Below are 20,849 nucleotides of genomic sequence, written 5' to 3' on the forward strand. Positions count from 1 at the left end.
CCGCCGTTATTGTATTAGTGCGGTGCTTGAGCGATTGATCGTAGAAATTCAAACTCCGATGAGTGATAATTTTATAGGCTTGTTTTATTACAAGTTTAAACTCTTTAGTCAGTAGAGAAGAGGGCGTGAATCATGGGTCAGAGTTGATGACAATGGGTTTTGGTGGGTCTGTGGGTCACAGTGGGTAAGAGTGGTTTATGATGGGTGGTGGATCAGAGTGGGCCACGGTGGGACGTGGGTCACGACGGGAGGTGAGTCAATTGGTTGTGGCTAAAGTTTTCATTGCCCCACGCCCTCTCTGAACTACAGTGTTGAAAATTAATCAGTGAAAATCAATTGCAATTGATCAATCAATTGAAAGTAATTGCTGTGGAAATCAATTGCAATTGAATCAATTGCCAATTAATTTCAATTGCAATTGAATTACAGAATTCAATTGCAATTACTTTCCACTGCAATTACTTTCAATCAATTGATCAATTGCAATTGATTCTCCTTTTTCAATGGCCAACTGCAATTAACAATTAACCATTACTTATTTCAATTGTTAATTGCAATTAACAATTAAATTTACAGATTAATTGTTAATTGTTAATTCAATTGAAATTTGCCCAACACTGGTTGAGTCTCAGTAGAATGATACTGTATGTCGATTACAAATAATTTCCAAAGAATGTAAATGTCTATAAAACATTCCCTGACAGAAAGTAATGTTGATAAAATGGTGTAGGAAGAATGTACGTGTCCATAAAATTGTTTCTTGGCCGAGTGCTGTCAATAAAATGGTATCGAAAGAATCCACACATCCATAGAATTGTTTCTTGGCCGAATGTTATATTAATAAAATTGTGTCGAAAAAATACAGATATCTCTAAAATTTGTCCTCGATGGAATAACACATCGATAAAATGGGTTTTTAAAGAATGTTAATGTCCATAGAGTTTGTATTTGGCAGAATATTACTGCTACAGGTTGTGAAAGAAAGACAGTGTCCATAGAATTGTTCTTAGGAAGAATGTCCTATCAATAAAATGAGTTTCGGAAGAATGTCGATTTTCACCAAATAGGTCCTTCGCAGGGTGTCATCAATAAAATGGGTTCCAAAAGAATTGTCAGTATCAACCGAATTTATTCTTGACAGAATTTCATGGCGTTAAATTGGTGTTGTAAAAGCGACAGTCCATAGAATCGGTCACTGGAAAGGGGACATGGTGACTCAGTTATACAAGGCTTACCTCTGGTTCGTGGGGTTCTTAGTTCGATCCCCGGACAAATGTTGGACAACATCGTGTCCGTGGGTTTTCTCAGAGTTCTCCCATTTCCTCACAAAATCCCATTCAATTAATTCCTCCATTATCAGTCTTAATTATCCGCCTTCCTTAGACTAAACGGCATAATTGTGGAACGTTAAACTAAAATGTTTCATTTCACTTTGTCATTGAAGGAATGTCACATAAAAAGATGAGTTTCTAATGAATAACCATGTCCACAGAACTAGATCTTGATAACAATGTCATGACCTTAAAATGACATTCTACAGAACATAAATACAAAACAAGTTTTGTTAGGATCAAAAAATAGCTACTGTGAGATCCGACAGAATGTCAACGTAAAAGAAAAGAATCGATAAAATGTTTGTTAATAAACAATGTTTTGACTAATAATACAAATTTTAAAGCGTCGAGACTTTTTACCAAAAAAAAAGTAAAACGTTCCGTAAGAGCAAAAGCCCACTTTTTTGGCACTATATGAGTTATATATATCGTTGTAATCGTCTAACTGAACTCTATAGTTTGATATTCAAAAGAACAGAGGTTCCCATATCTTCCGAATGCTACTAACGTGTTGAGTTTCATTAGCACACAAATTCATGGATCTGTGCTATTCTGGTAAGCAAACAGTCAAAGCTGCTGAAGCCAGGAACATTGAAAAAAAAACACCTGTTTTGAATTTTACCTGCAGAGCAACCTTACTTTCAGAGACTTCTGGACCAGTATGATAAAGATCAGACTCTCAATGCTGAGGAATCAGAAAGTGAAGTGTGGGATTCCGATTAAGCGAAGGAAAGATATGAGTAAACTAAATGTGTTGTTTGTTGTATTAATTATTGTGAAAATAGAGACTGCATATATGCACAGTGACTGTTCGTTGTTTCATTTACACACATTATTGTTTAAACATCAGTATGTTCCTTTCAGAAATCAGAGTTATAAGATCTAAAACCAATGTAACAGACGAATTAATTCCATAATAACACAGGTCCAATATTTTCATGATTTTATTATAGGATAATTACTTGTAATACTCGTTATTTTAATACTTAGTGACATTTGCTATTTAGCAAAGCGCAAGTATGAAAACAATCTGATATACAAATTCATATTTCCAAGAAATGTTCAGTTTTCATTGATTTTCTCAACATCTCATCAGCTGGACTTGAGTGGTTATGGAAGTCACGGCTTCAATCGTGAGTTCTTAAAAAATGTGCCTTAAGCTAAATTCAATATTCTGGTGTTATAATTTACAATCCCTATAGCCGGCCAGATTGTTACTTATGAGGTGTGTAATCATCGTGTCATCTCCGTCGCCATTATGTTAGCTTACTAGACCAAAGTTCCATACATCTTAGTCCAGGAAGATGCCCAGTTGCCTCTCGGTGTTGAGTCAACACAAATTGATGTTCCTAAACAAGGAATCAAAGTAATAAGGAATGGACATGAACGTGTCACCCGGACATCCAAATCAAACCTAGTCCATTCGATAAACATAACAAAGATATGTTCATGCACAAAAAAATAGGTGCAATGGACAACGGAGTAAGTCCCTGGGGCCTACCAACCCTGCTAATACAAGAAAATCGTAGACTCGCAGTGAAATAGCTATTGCATCAACACTGTTCATTGGAAAGTCGTGATTTATAGATCATTCTCTTCAGCATAAAACAAGCTTTCCAGAGGTGCAATGCATTGGGGACCATTACGCACTTGAACAGGGAAAATTGAGAGTGTGTCGGGAAAATTGTCTCCAGAAACCCCTCCCGTCAACTTGGGACCCCTCTGGAATGGCTCAGGTTAAAAGCATACAATCCAAGTGTATCTAAAAGGATGCTACAGAGAATAAGAAATGTGTGTACCAAGTTTTGTATTGATGAACAGAATAGGTATGAGGAGAAAGTATGTATTGGTTTACAAGATTTTCTCTCATATCTATTCGCTCTATCAATGCAAAACTTACTACACTCCTTTCTTATTCCCTATTGTATTCTTTTAGATACATTTGGATTGTGTGCTTCCACCTGGAGCCATGCCAGAGGGGGCCAAAGTTGATGCGAGGGATTTCTGGAGGGAATTTTCCAGACACTCTACCAATTTTCCCTGTTCAAGTACTTTATGGGCCCTAATACGTAGCATAATAAGATAGACCATAGATTCCCTCTGGAAATCGTGTTTCATGCTGAAGAGAATGAACTATAAACCACTACTTTCCAATGAACAGTGTTGATGCAATAGCTATTTCACTGCGAGTCTACGATTTTCTTTATACTAACAGGGTTAATGAGCCACAGGGACTTACTCCGTTGTCCATGGCATCTAAATTTTTGTGCAAGAACATATCTTTGTTATGTTTATCGAATGGGTTAATTTTGATTTGGATGTCCGGATGGCATGTTCATGTCATTTCCTTGTAAGACCTCTCCAATGAAACACACCCTACCGAAACGTTCAGCTACACAAGAGCATTACGATTTTTTTTTAAAGTAATAAATACTTCAGTATATTTAACCTCGGACACAGCATTTTCCAGCATTACTCAATTTTCAGATATTTCTGTCATTCCCATTTTTTCTTGTATTATTTTGAACGCATGTCTGATGTCTTTGCTAATATAACTTGTTTACGCATTTTACAAATTGAGCTGAAATGAAACTAAATATATACACTAAAAGTTTGCATTTGATATTCTCGTTGACGTATTTCCGTATATCAGTACTTTGTCTTTGCAAATGATACGTAATAAAGTTTACAGTTGCAAAACTCAATTGGACGATACCCAATGATGCAAGAGCAATTTCTCTCCGGAGGGCAATAATTATTTTTTTTCTACTGTCGCATTGCTCCCGTTAATATAACATTCCGTTTCTGAATTTGTTTGTGAAGATGCTATTCATTTTTTACACTGTTAAAAATAGCCAAAAGTCATTAATTTCCAAATGATATCATTCCAGTATGCGTTGGTTATTAGAGACCAATGCAGATCGTTCATCGTAATGCATAAATGAGGAGTTGTTTCAGCCAGCTCCGAAATGCTTTTGCATCGTTCCATTCATGCCGATCCCTGGTGTATATTTTAATCGCTTTCGACTGTACCCCTTGTTGAATTCGAGAAAAATAGAAGGGTAGCGAGTTTTATATAATGTTAATCTACTACGCATGATCGATTCTACAGGGTGTTTCAGAATGAATTTCCAGGTTTTAAGGCTTGTACTTTTTATTTGTAAGGGTTGGTATGGAAAGATTGAAGACTCATAAGAAACTAATAAACAAACCAATAAGTAAGTATTAGGATAGGAGAGGAAATGATAGAGAGGCAGTGGCGTAAATAAGGGCCCCGCAGACCCCGCATTGCGGAAGGGGCCAAGCAATCAGGAGGCCCCAAATCGTGACGTGGGACGTAGAGAAGGGGACCCACTCCACGCTGTCTGCGGGAGGGCCATGAAGCCTTTAATTACGCACTGTAGAGGGGAGTGCAATTGGAAGGAAAGTTCGACAAGGATGCTGTCTCCTACCAACAATATTTAATATCTACCTAGAAGAAATAGTGAGAAAGACCCTACATACTGATGACGGTATTTCAGTAGGAGGTATAATGATCAGGTGCATACGGTTTGCATATGATATGGCGCTTGTTGCGGAATCTGAAGAAAGAAAGAAAAAACAATAAGATGTTAGAAAATTTGAGAAAGGACTTTGGAGAATATAGGATGATTTTTTTTTAGAAAGACAAAAGCCATGATGATTGGAACGAAGCGGTTCGGTGTCAAATATAGAAGTATGAGGGGAGACGAGCCTTTAGGAGCAAGAAAGCATTATTTTAAGGGACTTCGAATAAAGAGTTGAGAAAAAGACTCATAAAGTGTTTCGTGTTTAAGTATTGAACTGTATGGGTCAGAAACATGGACATTACGGACAAATGATGAAAAACGACTAAAAGGTTTCGAAATGTGGGTGTGGAGAAGAATGGGGAGAATTAGACGGGTAGAGCGGAAAACGAACAAGAGGGTGTTAGAAATGGTGGGAATGAAAATAACAATTTTAGATATTATTAAGAAGAGGAAACGAAACTGGTTGGGACATTGACTAAGAAAGAACGGTATCATGAGGGATGTTTTAGAGGGTATGGTGGCAAGAAAAAGTGGGAGGAAGCGAAGGAGACTACAATTAATGGACAGTATCAAAATAGAGAAATCGTAGGTGAAGACGAATATATTAGCGGAAGACCGTGAAGGATTGAAGTTTCTCAGTTGCAGCAAGTGACCTGCCAATAATGTCAGAATACCTATTATGATGATAATGACTATTTATTTCATTTAACCTACAATTATAAGTAATACATCAAATGAATGAGCAACTCAGTTTTTGGTACAAATGTTCAATGTGAGCACCATTCGTAACGCGGCACAGATCGAGTCCATAGGCGAGAAAGGTCCATAAACTTTCCGCCGGAATATGGCACAAAATAAATTTAATTTAGGGGACTCTCGTGGTAACTGTATCTTTATATGGTGATTTGTTGAACCCCAGATGCGAATATAATGAGTGTTCATATCACCACTTAGGTGAATTGTCCATTTATCACTGAAGAGACACGATCTAGAAAGTCTTCGTCATGCAGCAACATTTCATTTGCAAAGTTGGCACGTAAACCGCAGGCGCTGTGATGATGTCGCAGAAAACCAAAAGTATTGAACCCGACGACATGTAGTAAATACAGAACTACTTCAGAAATAAAATAGCAAGAAATCAAGACGGAAGGTAAACAGAAAAGTGATGTGAAAGTACAAGAAACTATTGGAAAAGAAAGAAGTTGCTGACGCTCTAAGTTTATTGTTTCCTAAAGAATTTTACATTCATGCATCAACTGATGTTTGAGACTACAATTTCTATGAAGTATAATGTCTTCCTGATGATGACGAGACTCTGCACAATGTCCTCTGGACAGGCGATGTCCTCGGCAAGGGTATTAACCGTAGTTGTTCCAGGCAGCGGGTCATGAGATCGATGCTCTCTTTCTGGAAATCAAAGGTATCAAAATAACACAACTTATTTGGATATTCAACACTAAGAAGTTAATAACCTTTCAATTAATATTATTTTAAAATAGTAAATATAATCGTATTAGCCTATATTGAAAATTAAATAGGTTATAAATCTACTTTTAAATAAGACAAGTATAGGGTGGTCCTTAAACATTATTTCTAACTAATAAAGGTAGTCCTCTCCTTTTAAAAAATACAAAACGCTGTCCCATTCCACTGACACAAACCATAGTGTTTTACAAGAAAATCAAAGCAATATTTTATTTAAATGCATTATCAGTAGTCCTCTGAAATATAATTTTATACATTTCCCCCTCTATCTTAAAGATTTCTTTTTTTTAAGTGTGAATGCATCAGAAGTCCTTTAACATCGCCATTTCAAATTATAGCATTTTTACTGTCTTCTTGCGAAGTAAGACAATATAAATATAATTATGAACTGTACAATTTTGAAACAAGAGACCCAAATATAATTTCAAATTAGTTTATTTGACTATTTCAATCGCGTACTTAAAATATATCTCCCATTGTTTTCATTAAACTGTTTAACAAGATAAAACGATAAGTTAATATGTAGAACAAATATATGTTTCTATCATATATATTATGTTGTTGTTTCGGGTTTATTGGCAAAATATCAGCCTTGGAGTAACAATGCACGAGATTTTAATCTGAAACCTATTTTGTATTAAGCAAATGACCTTACAAACCTTGATTTACTAGTGTATTAAAAAAAATCTCTTGTTATTTTCAGGTCATAAAAATGAAACAAAATTTATATTGGGAGTTACTCAGCTAGTGCTCTAAAATATAGAAAGAAATTAGAAAAAAAAGGGTTTATCTTGATTTACTAGTTTATTCTAAAAGTCTGTTAGTTTCAGATGATGAAAGCTAAACGTGTAATGTTACATTTTGAGATAAGTGGCTAATATTCATAAATTTTGGTTAAAAATGAGAAAAATATATTGCCAATCTTAATTCATGAATTTATTTTAAAATAATGATGTTTCATGTGATAAAATAGAACTTTACATTTGAAGATATGAAATTAATGTTCTACAACTCTTTACTAAAATGAGAAAAAAAGAAGTATCGATCGTAATTCACTAGTTTATTTTAAAAAGTCGTTATTATTTTCACTGATAACTGCAAAACAAAATGTTACATTTTGAGATAGGTAGCTAATATTCTCAAACTTTGGATCAAAAAAGAGAAAAAAACGTACTATCGATCATAATTCATGAATTTATTTTAAGGTGATGCGGTTTTCAGGTAATAAAGTAAAATATAACTTTACATTTGAAGATATGAAACTAATGTTATCAAACTTTGAATAGAAATTAGAAAAAAATACCAACCATGATTCACTAGTTTATTTTAAAAGGTTGTAATTATTTTCAAGTGATAACCACAAAACGTAATGTTACATTTTGAGATAGGTAGCTAATATTCTCAAACTATGGATAGAAATGAGAAAGAAAGAAATATCGATCTTGATTCACTAGTTTATTTAAAAAGGTTGTTGTTATTTTCAGGTGATTAAAGCAAAACTTTACATTTGATGTTAGAGAGCTAATGTTCTCAAACTTTGGATAGGGATGAGACAAAAAAAAAGATAGTAAGAAAGCAAATGTATCTGTACAGCATGACTACCCGTGTGAGTACTGGAACAAATGGCCAATTTAAGCCACTTCATTACCGTGAGCGTGTGGGGGTTGTTAGCTCCCTAAAGCGAGAACATTCATCACTATTATATTTTACCCAACTCTTCTCATTAAGTTAATATTCATATGGGCCACGGATAAAACTGAATATATTTTGTCAGGGTTGCCATTCGAATATTTTCTACATAATGGTGTTTGTGAATTAGGTGGGTTTTTTGAAAAGGTCAAATAGAGAAATGGATTACATTACTCTCTTGTAACAATCGATGGAAAGGGGTATTAATGAAACACTTGTCTGAAATATTAACTGATTAAAATCTACAAGAGCCTCTTGGTGCAATGCGGCGGTACATTTCTCTTCTGCATCACAAGTGATGGCAAACTTTATGCCATATTGAAATAAGAAAAAAAAATCAATCTTCAAGCACTCTAACAATAAGTGGCTTCGTATCTTTTATATTTTCTATTTACCTATATAACAGTATTTATCTTTTTTCTTTTCTTCTTCATATACTTTCTTAGCGGGACACGAATGCATCTTCAACAACGCCGTGAACTTAAAAGACAAAGGAAGAAAAATTGAAGAAAGACGGAAATTACAAATATGTGTAGAAACAAGGAAAGAAAGAAATTAAAATGAAGGTTCAGTGGAAGGTTCCTCTCACTTTCTAACAAACTAAACTTCTCTACAATATTTGCCATTATCTGTGGCGTGATACGTTTTAGTGAAAAATGGCCTGCATCTGTGTGGTCTGACCTTGAATTTCGGTCTGTTCACTTAACCCTACATGGGATTCATTTCCGTCCATAGTTAGTATTAAAAAAAAATGCATGAAATGCATGAACCCTCGATGATGTACGAGGGTTTGCTCTTCATAGCCTCACTGATGGACGTACGGTTTATATCGGCTTATATCCGACAAATTTTTGAAGTGTACTAAGTCTGTGAGAAAGCGTGTCGTAACTAACTTGACACAGGATCATCAAATATCAGCAGACATTGTCATTTCCATTCCAACAAACAATGTTTGGGCACAGGCATAGCAGTTCCCTCCTATTTCTTACTGCAGGATTTCCATATACCGTTGAGGCAATGTTGTAACCGTCGTTTTAACATCTAAATGGACGGAATCCATTGATTTGTTGTCAGAAATTTTGACAGGAATGAAATAAAAGAAAAACTCAAGATTCCCGCTCCCTGCTTCATGTCATGACAAAACTCGACGGTAGAGGTGGAAGCATTGTTCATGTAGACGCACACCTGGTTCTTATTGGCTGACTCCAAACAAGAGTTGAATTTTCGATAGATTGAGGCCATGATGAATTTCTAGAAGTAGTGATCACTCACCTTTACTATTTTATCCACCATATGTAGTTTTTAACTTTTCGTCGTAAACGAAACTGGCGACAAAAATGATTACCTGCGAGAAACTTTCTCTGCATTGGAGGTTAAAACTTGGTACGACCCTTGGATTAGTGTCAGGCTTGGTAATACTTCAGATGTTGCCATTAGATATGACATGAATGTAGGCCTCATGTAATGTGACAATCATCTCATATTTTGACCTTCCCCCAAGCGTATTTCTTTCAGTTTGCGGGAGTTAATCTTACATTCAGGTATGTTGTGCGGGAGGAGGTTGTGAGTCCGAAGAGGTCCTGTCTCATAGTGGCTGTGCTAGATTTAATTCCTCAATCAGGTCACGTATTAGTGGTGGATTTTTCTGACCTGTCATTTGATAAGTTCCACGAAGCATCTTAGGCGACAATTTCGCTGTAACTCAAACAGATATATTTTATTGGCGGGTGTCTCTCCATGAGCTACATAATTTCTACACGCAACTTAGTACTTCCTGTCACAGTTCGAGTTTTAATGTAAGTGTTGAGATAGAAATGCTTGGTGAAAAGACTCCGAAAAAAAAATATGGACGTGCCACCTAAGAAAGAGACTTCGAATAGGATCCTACTCCATGTTTGTTTGTCAATTGTTGTAAATTGATTCCCTGATTTTGTTTAAAAATTATGTTAATAATACTATAAGTAAGTGGCGTATTTACGATTTTGTTTCGGAGAGCTTTGCTAATTTTATTCATGGAAATGTAAAAATTCTGCAAGATATTTTATTTACTTTAAAATAGTAAATAAAATGTTTGGGTGTTAAGCCCGGAAGCCTCCCTTAAATATGCCTCTACTATAAGTTAACATAATAATTGCGAACGACTTTTTGTAAACTCTTCCTTCTTAGCTGTCTTACTGAAGGGACTACAACAATTGTATATGCGTTTTATTTCCATTCATGGTGTCCTCATTGGTAAGAAAGTTTTATTAATATGATTCAGGAGATGATGTTCGTCTTTCTCGTATTATGTTATTTGTTGGTAGCAATATTCTTACTATAGTGCTGCCAAAATGTCTTGAGCCGTGGCAAAAATGCGAACTAAAGCTCACCCCCTCGACACACCCATGTGTTGAGCCAATAAGGGTTCAGCTGTTGCTAGGAGAGAGCTTCAGCGAACGGGAGTGGAATTCCTTCAACCAATAGCAGCGTCTGGAACGGAAGACTAGGTGTCAAGTCAATGTGGTATATCTTTAGTAAGGCATTATTCCATGAATGTTTCCATGGAGAGCAACACGTTATGACACAAGGAATAAACGGAAGGAAAACAATAGTGGTGTTCGGTGTGTAGCAGTAAAATGTAATTACATATGTATGAGAATTGTGTTAGATACGAGGCCAGCGAACACAATAATTTCAGTTGCCATTGATGACGACTATCTGACATCATATGGCAGTAGATATGTGATAGGATACTGCATATTAATGGATTAATTACAATTGTATAGTAACAGAGCAATCAAATAAAGCTTACTTGTATCTACTATCATATTTAATGAAATGAAATGCAATCTTTCAGTTTAAGGTCCCATGATTATGCCTTTTAGGGTAACGGAGAAAGATGATCAAGACAAATGAGTGATGCTGGGAAAATTGGTGGAATGAGACTGTGAGAGGAAACAGGAATACTCCGAGAAAATCCACATACACGATGTTGTCCATCACATACCTCAGACACTAGAGGTAAGCGTTCACGGCATTTCTGATTCACCCGCTGAAGTTATACAAGTTATCAACACCTGTCAATACGGTGCAGGGAGCAACTAGGGAAACCACATACGATAGCATTTGCTTCGTTTATCTTTAATGCTGTAGAATAGAAACAGATAATTAGACCACAAAACACTATCACATTTACTCTAAAAGATTTGCGTATGCTTTTCCGGACGCTTCCTTGAAATACACTTATTTGTTGTCCGCAAAATATATCGTCAGTTTAAGAACGAGTTACTAAACTAAGATTGCAATGTTGAGCTGTCCTCCTAATGAATTAAAAGTAACGCATGAATTATATTAAGCATGTAGAAGTTGTCGACTGCCTTTCTGTTTCACAGAGGCTTAATAATGTTGGTTACTAAACAGTCTAAGAAGGAATTTATAATTACTATTGACGTTATACTATATCTTGTATCAATAATAACTGAAGAATCGGAAAATAATTCTATCCTCGTTATCATGTTGGAAAAGTCACCATATTAGTAAGAATATTGCTACACAAAAAATAATATGAGAAAACAATAATTAATATATTGTCTTGATCCACGTTTACAGAACTTTATTACCAACGGGGATAACGTCCATGAGCGGACATACAATAAACATATATTGGATATTGCAAGGTTCTGCACGTGCTCCAAACACCACGTGCTGACTCTAAACAACTTCAGGCAACAATCACGAAGAAGCCATCGTCGACCATCGTCAACGAACGTCAACGAACGAAGATTAATGAAGTCAGCAACATTTCTGGATAAAAGGAGCCAGAACACCGCAGAAGGCATCAATCTTCACCGATTGATAATCACCTCCGCTCTCTAGGTCGCCTGGTCCCTGAGAGGTCCTTTATACTTACCAATTTCTAGGACACCTGGTCTCTGAGAGCTTCTTTAAACTTACCACTCTCTAGGACACCTGATCTCTGAGAGCTTCCTTAAACTTACCACTCTCTAGGACACCTAGTCTCTGAGAATTCCTTTTGCTAGAACGTCTGGTCTTTGTAAACACCTCATCACGCTCTAGAATATCTAGTCTCTGATATTTGTCCCCCTCTCTAGGACCTCTGGTCTCTGAGAAGTATCTATACACACCTTGGTCGCAAAGTGCCTTGAATCTTGTCACCGTAGTACGCTTGGTCTCTGGGTTTCTACAAACTCACCAACAAACTACCAAATATTCAAGAAGAACTTATATTTAAACTGCAATTATTATTACTACTGTACATAAGAAGAATTTTATAGCAAAACGTGATTGGGAAATTCCAAAAATTCCGTGTACCATTTTAATCTACCCTAAAAGACACAATTTTACCTATATTTACTTCAATAAAATACAGACATATAATATGGGAAATTTTAACAATAATTCGTTCACGGTTATAGACTTGAACCATAACTTGTAGTATTATCAGTGCAGTCCAAGTGCAAAACCGTGCTATCAACTTATTTTAATTGCATAACAACAGCCACATACTCTAAATTACTTGAAGTATTATTCTTAATACATGTGCATAACTCTTGAAGAAACCCCATCACGACGAAATTAAAATACCTCTAATTTTAGAGTAATTGTGTGATATCTTCAAATACATAAAATATAATCCAAAAGTGGAACAAGAGCTCGTTAGACAATATTATTTTATATGAGATACCGCTATCAGGACTCACTTCTCTGCTTTCGGGTTCCACCTGTTTAGATAATCGGCATTTATTTTCGCGTTAATAAATGGCTATAAACGGAATGCTACTAAGTGACTCGTAAATAACGACAGTTCATGTAAAATAACATTGTCTAGCGCTCTTGTTCCACATTTCGATTATCATTTATCTATTTGGAAATATCACATAATTACTGTAAAATTAGCGGTATTTTAATTTCGCAGTGATTAGGTCTTTTAAGGATCCTCATCAAACATTTAACGATAAGGTATGCATAAAATATCACGAATACATTGGTCGCATGTAACTAAACTCGGGTTTTCTGAACATCCTTCTTGTAAGTGTCCTTCAAGCTTTTAAGCCAAATAACTAACTGAAAGTATTCACTATGTACTAAGTGTGTACAGTTTCTTCTAATTTCATTTATGTTCCCGATATGACACATTGTTTCATGTTTCTGGTCCGTTGCAATGCTTTTCTGTTTTGACATGTTATTAAAACATACAAGAAACATATATAGATTAAGGAGCCCGATTATTAACGAACACCTACACGTTATTTTTTTCTTGTTTCTCTCAAATGTGTCACGTTGATGTCTTGATTAACCGAGCGATGTCATATAAGAGTGTCAAGAGTGGTTACACCCCTGATATAAATCAATACAACATTGACAAATGTTGATGGGATAATCTATATTTTGTCCATACCTCGGAATATTTCCTTATTTTGAATGCGTGCTATTTTCTTTGCAGGTAACCCGGACATCCTAATCTGTGGCAACTGCAGGGAAATGTTTAATGAATTGCAGGAATTGCTCGATCATAAGAAGACTTACTGTAAACTCCGATTCACCTGTAAATGTCACACGCTCAACGAAGTCAAAGCCAGTAAGTTGTGGCAATCTTAATTTTATTTATTTATTTGTCAAATGAATAGTGAGTGTTATGATAATTTTATACAGAGCCAATTTGTTACTGCCATTTCTTCTTATACTTACTAGCATTTTCACATATCGTACTTAATATTTTCTAATTGCATAAAGAAAAACATCAAGTTTTACGTCCCACGCTTATGCCGGCTAGGCTAAAGGAGACGGTGATGATGAGAAAGGAATGGAATGGTGGAATGAAGAAAGTAGAAGAAAACGGGAGAACCCCGAAAAAAACCACGCACACGGTGTTTGTCCACCACAAAGCTTACTTGGCGCGAGCTGGGATCGAAGCAAGGACCCCATGCACCAGAGGTGAACACTCTACCACTGAGCCACTGTGGCCTGTTTTCTAATTGTATAATTTGCATAAAGTGGATGTTACTTGCCTGCTCCAAGCTTACACCCTCGTTAAGAAAACATCAAAATTGCTGAAGAATCGAAACAATATCTTAATGTTTAAGTGTTAAGTAGACGTTGAATTTTAGTCATTTGCAGAATTTTATAGCAACGTACAATGGTACATGTATGAACAGTATTATTTTTCTGTCCACAAAGTTATTTCTATCACAAAACTGCCGTACCCTGACATTCCATATAGAAAATAATAAACATTACAGTAATTCGTTCTGCACCTTAAATATTAATATACGAGTACAATCATTCAGTACTTTACGATGCAGAATTTATTTTACAAATAATCAGAATAAGTGAAGTACAGTAAATAGTAAATAGTTTTCCACCTCAAAGAAAACAACGAGCATGGTTTCGTTTCTGATCTGTTTGTTGAACGTTACTTATTAGAGACTGACTTTATTACTATTTTTCACACATTATAGGCTTGTTAGTCAAACCTTCGATCAAAAGTTGGAGTATACTTTTTCGTATTTTAAGAATATATTTCAGTCGTAACTTAGACTCATTCATAAGTTGAGGTAAAACTTTAACTTCGAGAAATAAGAGCAAAACATTAAAGCCATTCCAAAAACTACAGTCATTCGTCTTTTGAAATACCCGCCATTTCCGTTCTGGTAAGATGACAGCACGTAACATTACATGATTTTCAACTGTTGTTTTTGTGGTTAGTAGTCACGAAGCTCCGTATAGTGCATGATCGTCAACTGTTTTCTGTACGGGTAATAATGGAGAGCTTTACGACGGAACAGTGCGTTATCACAGTGAAATCTTATTACAAATATGATGAGCGATCAATTTCTACCCGTACAGAAAACAGATGACGACCATACACTATACGGAGCTCCGTGACTACTAAGCACAAAAACAACAGATTAAACTCATGTAACGTTACGTGCTGCTATCTTGCCAGAACGGAAATGGCGGGTATTTCAAAAGACGAATGACTGTAGTTTTTGAAATGGCTTTAATGTTTTGCTCTTATATCTCTGATTTACAGCTTTACCTCAACTTCTGAGTCCGAGCTTCCTCGTGACTAATTTGTTAGCTAAATTGTGTTTGGGGATGAAATAGGGTTCAATTTTTAGTAATGTATATTGCATATGATATATTGTTTGCATTTCATATTAAAGTATAGATCCATATACTCTCTGTGATAAAGCATTTTCTGCTGGCTTAGTAACTAGCGTGTGGTGTACAGGTGCCTAGATTCGAATCCTTGTGAGAGAGTCTTGAAATTTTAACTCATTTATGTGGTTCGGATTTCACTTTCAACTGTAGATCAATATCTCATATATCATCGGTACTCAAAGGCACACTAAACACCAATACAACCAATAAACCACTGTGGTGAAATGAAATTATAAATATTAACAATAAACAAGTAAAAACAATGTCATGCTGTGTTTATTTTTCTTCAGACAATAATATGAGTATGACCGCAGATGTTAACTCTTTTGCTGTCACCTTGATTTCAGTATCCCAACCCAATGTGCCACCTACACTTTTGCAACATTTAGCCTTTTGCAACAAACTAGCTACATCTAGTGAAAACCAAGCACACTACAGAAAATGACCAGGCCAACACTGTGTGCCACCAGAGTATAAAAGCTCTATACCTGCTAGAGGTTTGCACGGGCCAGAGTTGTTAGCCCGCACCCGGCCCGCTCCTTGAATTTATAATGTGAGGCACAACCGAGTCCGAAACATGTATTATCATTTAGACCCGAGCCCGGCCTGAGTTCGTGTGATAATCAAATAAGCCCAAAATAAGTCATAATTACAGACATATAATCATTAACGCAAATTTGTATTGTTATTTACATCAATTACAAGTTTAACTTTGCAGTTGTGTTTTGAAAGTTCTCCAGAAAGAAACTTCCAATAAATATCGTTGGACAGTATATTTACAAAGTTAGGCCCGAGAAATATGGTTGTATATTTAAAATTTACTGCCCGATCCCAGCCCGGGCCCAAAGTGATATATGCTTTGTAGGCCCGAAAGCTCGGACCGAGCCGGTGCATACTTCTATTATCTCATTCTGTTTCTGTATTAATTGAGAAAATATCAGCATACAAAACAAACTCATTCTCGTGGCATGCACGTGTCATTGCTACTTGTTGAGGTTACGGTATTTTTGAGGGCTATATTCACGTAACTTAGTTTACTGACCTCACTTGTTTATGAAAACACTCGCCTTTTATAAACTGAAACGAAATTACCACACATGAAAGCCGAGTTTAGAAATTGCAGAGGAGAAAATTTGTTTTGTTCCACCAAGGAAACAAATGCGTCTCTTCCCTCATTTTTTTGTTTGCTTTTATACTTTCCTCTTCGTGACAAACGGGGATAACACTTAATGACATTTTACGTCCAGCAGTCATCACTCCTGATAAATGGTTTTGAAACGGCAAAATAAGAAGCTAATATATTAGTTTAAATGAGTACTTTAGTGATGTGCTGGATGTCAAATTGTACAATAATAGCCTGATACTTGATTCAACAACTGTAATATTGTCCGCATCACACGATATGTGCATTATTGTTGTTGCTGAAACGATGGTAGTGTATAATCGAAATACAGTGGTATTGTGAAAAGGGTTTTCTTGCTTCCTGCTCTGATGGGGCTGTAAAAACACGCGATAATGGTGGGCTTAAATTTCAAATGGATAAAGAAAGACAGCGAAAAAATGAGATCCTGCATCCATTACAATCAAAACAACGTTTCGTACGAAAGAAGAACATTTTTACGTCAGTAATGATGCGTACAGGAAAGAAACAAACAAATCAAATCGGAACTCTTTTGGGAGACCTATAAACCAAATTTTGTATGTATGTTGTTAACTGTTGCTTGTAATTCATGCTAACGAGGCTATTAAAGTTATTTCAAATTATCAGGTAAGAAAAACAATGCTAATCCCAATTGTAGACTGTATAGCTAAAGTAAGTTCATGGTTGTGAAATTATGTTTTGTCCATTTTGAAAGAGTAAGTCGGGTCATGAGATAAATCTGATATGAATTCACTTTATGCATACTGGGAAACCTGTTGATTACTTGGAAGTAGAGAAAAAAGCGTGGCGATTTATTTGTTAAAAGGTCACTTGTAGATATTTCTTTTGTAACGGAATCTAGTACAAAAGGGTTTACAAAAGCTTCTAGTACAAAAGCTAATATGGTGTTGGTACCAGTGACGGGTCCTCGAGTAGGATGGAGGGTTGACGGCAATCCGTCCCAAAGTCACCCTTTCTCTTCTAAACTTATAATTGTTTCTAATCACTAGCACTATTTACAGTACAAAATTCTAAGTTTCAACTTTGTGGACTTCCTTATATTAAAAAAAGAAAAGGTGTTTCCTGATTGAATGAAAGATCAAAAAAAAAAAAAGTTGAAATTTCATATAATTGGTGGTTAATATAATTGAAAACTGCTGCTTTTTGATTGTAAGAAATGTCAATTACAAATTGAGTTTCAAGAAAATGAAGAAAATTTAGTTTCTAGAAGATAACGTAAACGTGTCTTCAATATACAAAGATTCAGTATTCACACAGTTGTGCTATGTTACTTTTTTTTTTTTTTTGGGGGGGGGGGGTAGTGAGTTTCGTGCAGACATGCTTGTTGCAGTCACATTACCACGTTTGGATTTTACTCAGGCTGTAACATTTTTTTATTAAGATTTTTTTTTTGTTTTATCAAAGCTTTATTAGATACATACGCTGCTACTTATATGTGTGTTTGTGTCCATCTAGGTGACAAAAGAGAATTTGAAGAACTATTTTAATGGTTCATCATTAATTTTGGCCAGGATTCATAGGGTTGGAAGTTAGGGATCAAAGTCGTTGGTGAAGATTATACTCAATTGTAAAACAACAGAAATCAACCACTTATCATTTTAACATTCATTGAAGGTAAAAACGGTGATAGATAGCGAGAAACAGTTTCTTGGAATCGATTTAGCGTTTTAAGAATAGGTACCAAATTTTCTCCTAACCTCTATTCAAACATGAAGTGACAAAAACCAGTTATTTGAGGTTTTAACGATGGTCGCTATAGAGTAAAAACAGTAATAGATTACATGGGTTGTTTTCCTGTGGTTTATTAAGCATATATTTCATCTCCACTGCAATCTTCAGGGGGAGGGCACAGTAGCTCAGTAGTAGAGACGTTACCTCTGGTTCGATCTACGGCCAAGTAAGTTTGTGGTGGACTACATCATGTCCGTGGGTTTTTCCGTGGTACTCCCATTTCCTTCCACATTCCCATTCCACCAAATTTTCTATCATCATTTACTTGTCTTAACTATCTGTCTCCCTTAGACTAGCAAGCATATTCGTTGGACATTAAACAAAGATTTTATTTCATTTCTTCCACTCTAATCTCCTACTAAAGCAGCAAGTGATAGAAGAATACTACCACTTGCAGTTTCATCATCATCATCATAGGTATTCTGCCATTATTGGCAAACCAGATACCGCAAGTGAAAAGCTTCCATGTTTCACGGTCTTCCTCTAACCTCTTCGTCTTCACGCACGATTTCTCTGTTTTGATATCTTCCATAATTGTAATCTTTTTCGTCCTCTCCCCCTCTTTCCTGCCACCATAACCTCTAACACATCACTGATGATGCAGTTTCTTCTTAGCCACTATCCCAAACAGTTTCTTTCCACTTCCTAAGAATATCTAAAATTGTTCTTTTCATCCCCACTATTTCAAACACCCTTTCATTCACTTTCTGCTCGACCAACTAATTCTCTCCTTCTTCTCCACACCCACATCTCGAAAACAAAATTGTTTTTCATCATTTTTGCGTAATGTTCACGTTTCTGCCCTATACAACACAATACTCCCCACGAAACATTGTATGAGTCTTTTTCTAAAGTCTTTCTTCAAGATCCCACAAAATAGTTTTTTTTTCTTCCTCCTAAAGCTTTCCTTCGTCATTCCTATCTTTTCTTTAATTTCAGGTTCCAACTTGATATCATCACTAGTAATACTACCAGGTACCGAAAACTAATCACATGTTCTGTTTTCTCCTTTCCTACTTCTATATTTGAAACCGAACGCTTCGTTTCTCTTACCATAGCTTTTATTTTTCTAACACTTATTTTCATCTCATACCTTCACAGCCCTTCAAGTTCTCTAACATCTTACTCACTTTATCAACAAGCGCCGTATAATCGACAAATCGTATACACCTAATCATTATTCTTCCTACCGAAATGGGGTCTTGATAATGTAGACTAATTTAAATACTAGTTGGAAAAGACTTATCACGCAGTACAAATCAACTTTGCGTAGTGTAGACCTACACGTAACACTGCAATATTTTTCTACTTGTGTACACTCTGAAACAAAGATAGGCCTAGCACCTGTCGAAGGTGTTGGTTGAGACATTTCGTATCCCAGATTTTACATCGTGATAAGTGTTCTTTTATGCAGTCCTGTTCTTTGCGTTCGACTGACGTAATCTTTTATCATCTACGCACTCATGATTAACACATTCGTGTCGGAGTCCATTCCTGCGATGTTTTTCCCTCAAGTTGGCAAGTTTTGCTATACTTTTCTTTATATATATATATATAAGAAATAATGTAAAAACGTTAGAGCAATGAAATAATTATTTTCTTAAAATATGGACTTAGTACTACAGAATACAACATTGTCAACCTGTTTTCTCAATTTTATGTACCTTTCTATATTGTTTTATAAATGTACCCTTTTCAATTATGAAAATTCCAACAAGCAATATGATTGATTATAAGTATGCACATATGAGCTTTTTTGGCACACTACAGCCCCTCAGATATTACAAACCATCAATACAAACATTAGATACTTTGAAGTGGCAGAAAGATATAAGTAGAAAGTAAAGTTATAGTGCAAGATCGATTATTTCTATTTTTCGCCTGGAGTCGCCCTTTTGTCGTTTGCCCTTTTTGCATTCGCTCTTCTGTCGTGCTACCATTGCGAGAAAATGTATAAGAATATAAATAAATAAATAATTAACTACGATTGTTGTACCTAAGAAAATATTACAAAGAGATATTCCGCACCCATTCACATAAATGCTTATATTACAGTCATCCTTATTGGTCAGTCACTACAAGCTAAAAGAAAAAACTCAACTTCCCTACTATAGAAGCGCTGCCAACATAATCTGGTTCAATAATTGAATTATTAATTTCAGATCCAGAATCAATAGCAAACTCACTAGACATATAATTTCTTCTTCGGATAAATCTCCTATTTTGAGTCAAAAATGCATAAAGAAGAGGCAGGAAACACATGCCAATTGTTATCAATCTAGCTCGCTCTGCACCGGATGCACTGCCACCTGGATTTTTTTTACAGGTACTAGAAGAATAACAAAGTATATATGAGAAGTCGAAAGTCATCTACGGATGGCCATCCAATGTTCAAATTAACGGAAGTTTCATCACGTCGGAGAGGCGTGATCCGTCCACTGAGGGGAAAAAAACATCACGGCTATGTGACATGCTGAGACTCGAATGTGTTAAAGGAAAAAAAAAAGCTTCCGATGACTGTTCATGTCAGATATAAACATCAGTAATGAAGTCTACTCAGGAAACTAGAGATAAGCCACATTGCCACGTTAAATGAATCTTGTAGCTGAAGAAAAAAAAAACTTTCAACCCGATCTTTCTATTTACTCTTTACATGTTACAACTTCTTGAAGGCAAGAAAGGTTTCTCCACACATGTAGCACTGCACTCTACTGGACAAACAGTGAACCTCCTCGT

The 20,849-nt window shown here is 35.8% G+C and overlaps 1 protein-coding gene across 3 annotated transcripts in view; it reads left to right on the forward strand.

Annotated features, from left to right (window-relative positions):
• The window catches only part of LOC145674428 (uncharacterized), a 1,698,027-nt gene that overhangs the window by 1,571,368 nt on the left and 105,810 nt on the right, over positions 1-20,849 (forward strand). For all 3 annotated transcript variants that reach the window (XM_081744474.1, XM_081744473.1, XM_081744472.1), the window contains one exon: positions 13,500-13,634. In XM_081744474.1, the coding sequence (XP_081600600.1) occupies positions 13,500-13,634 (135 nt within the window). The remainder of the gene's footprint in view (positions 1-13,499; positions 13,635-20,849) is intronic.

Source organism: Thermobia domestica, chromosome 17, assembly GCF_964235325.1.
Source record: "Thermobia domestica chromosome 17, izTheDome1.hap1.1, whole genome shotgun sequence".
Classification (NCBI taxonomy): Eukaryota; Metazoa; Arthropoda; class Insecta; order Zygentoma; family Lepismatidae; genus Thermobia; species Thermobia domestica.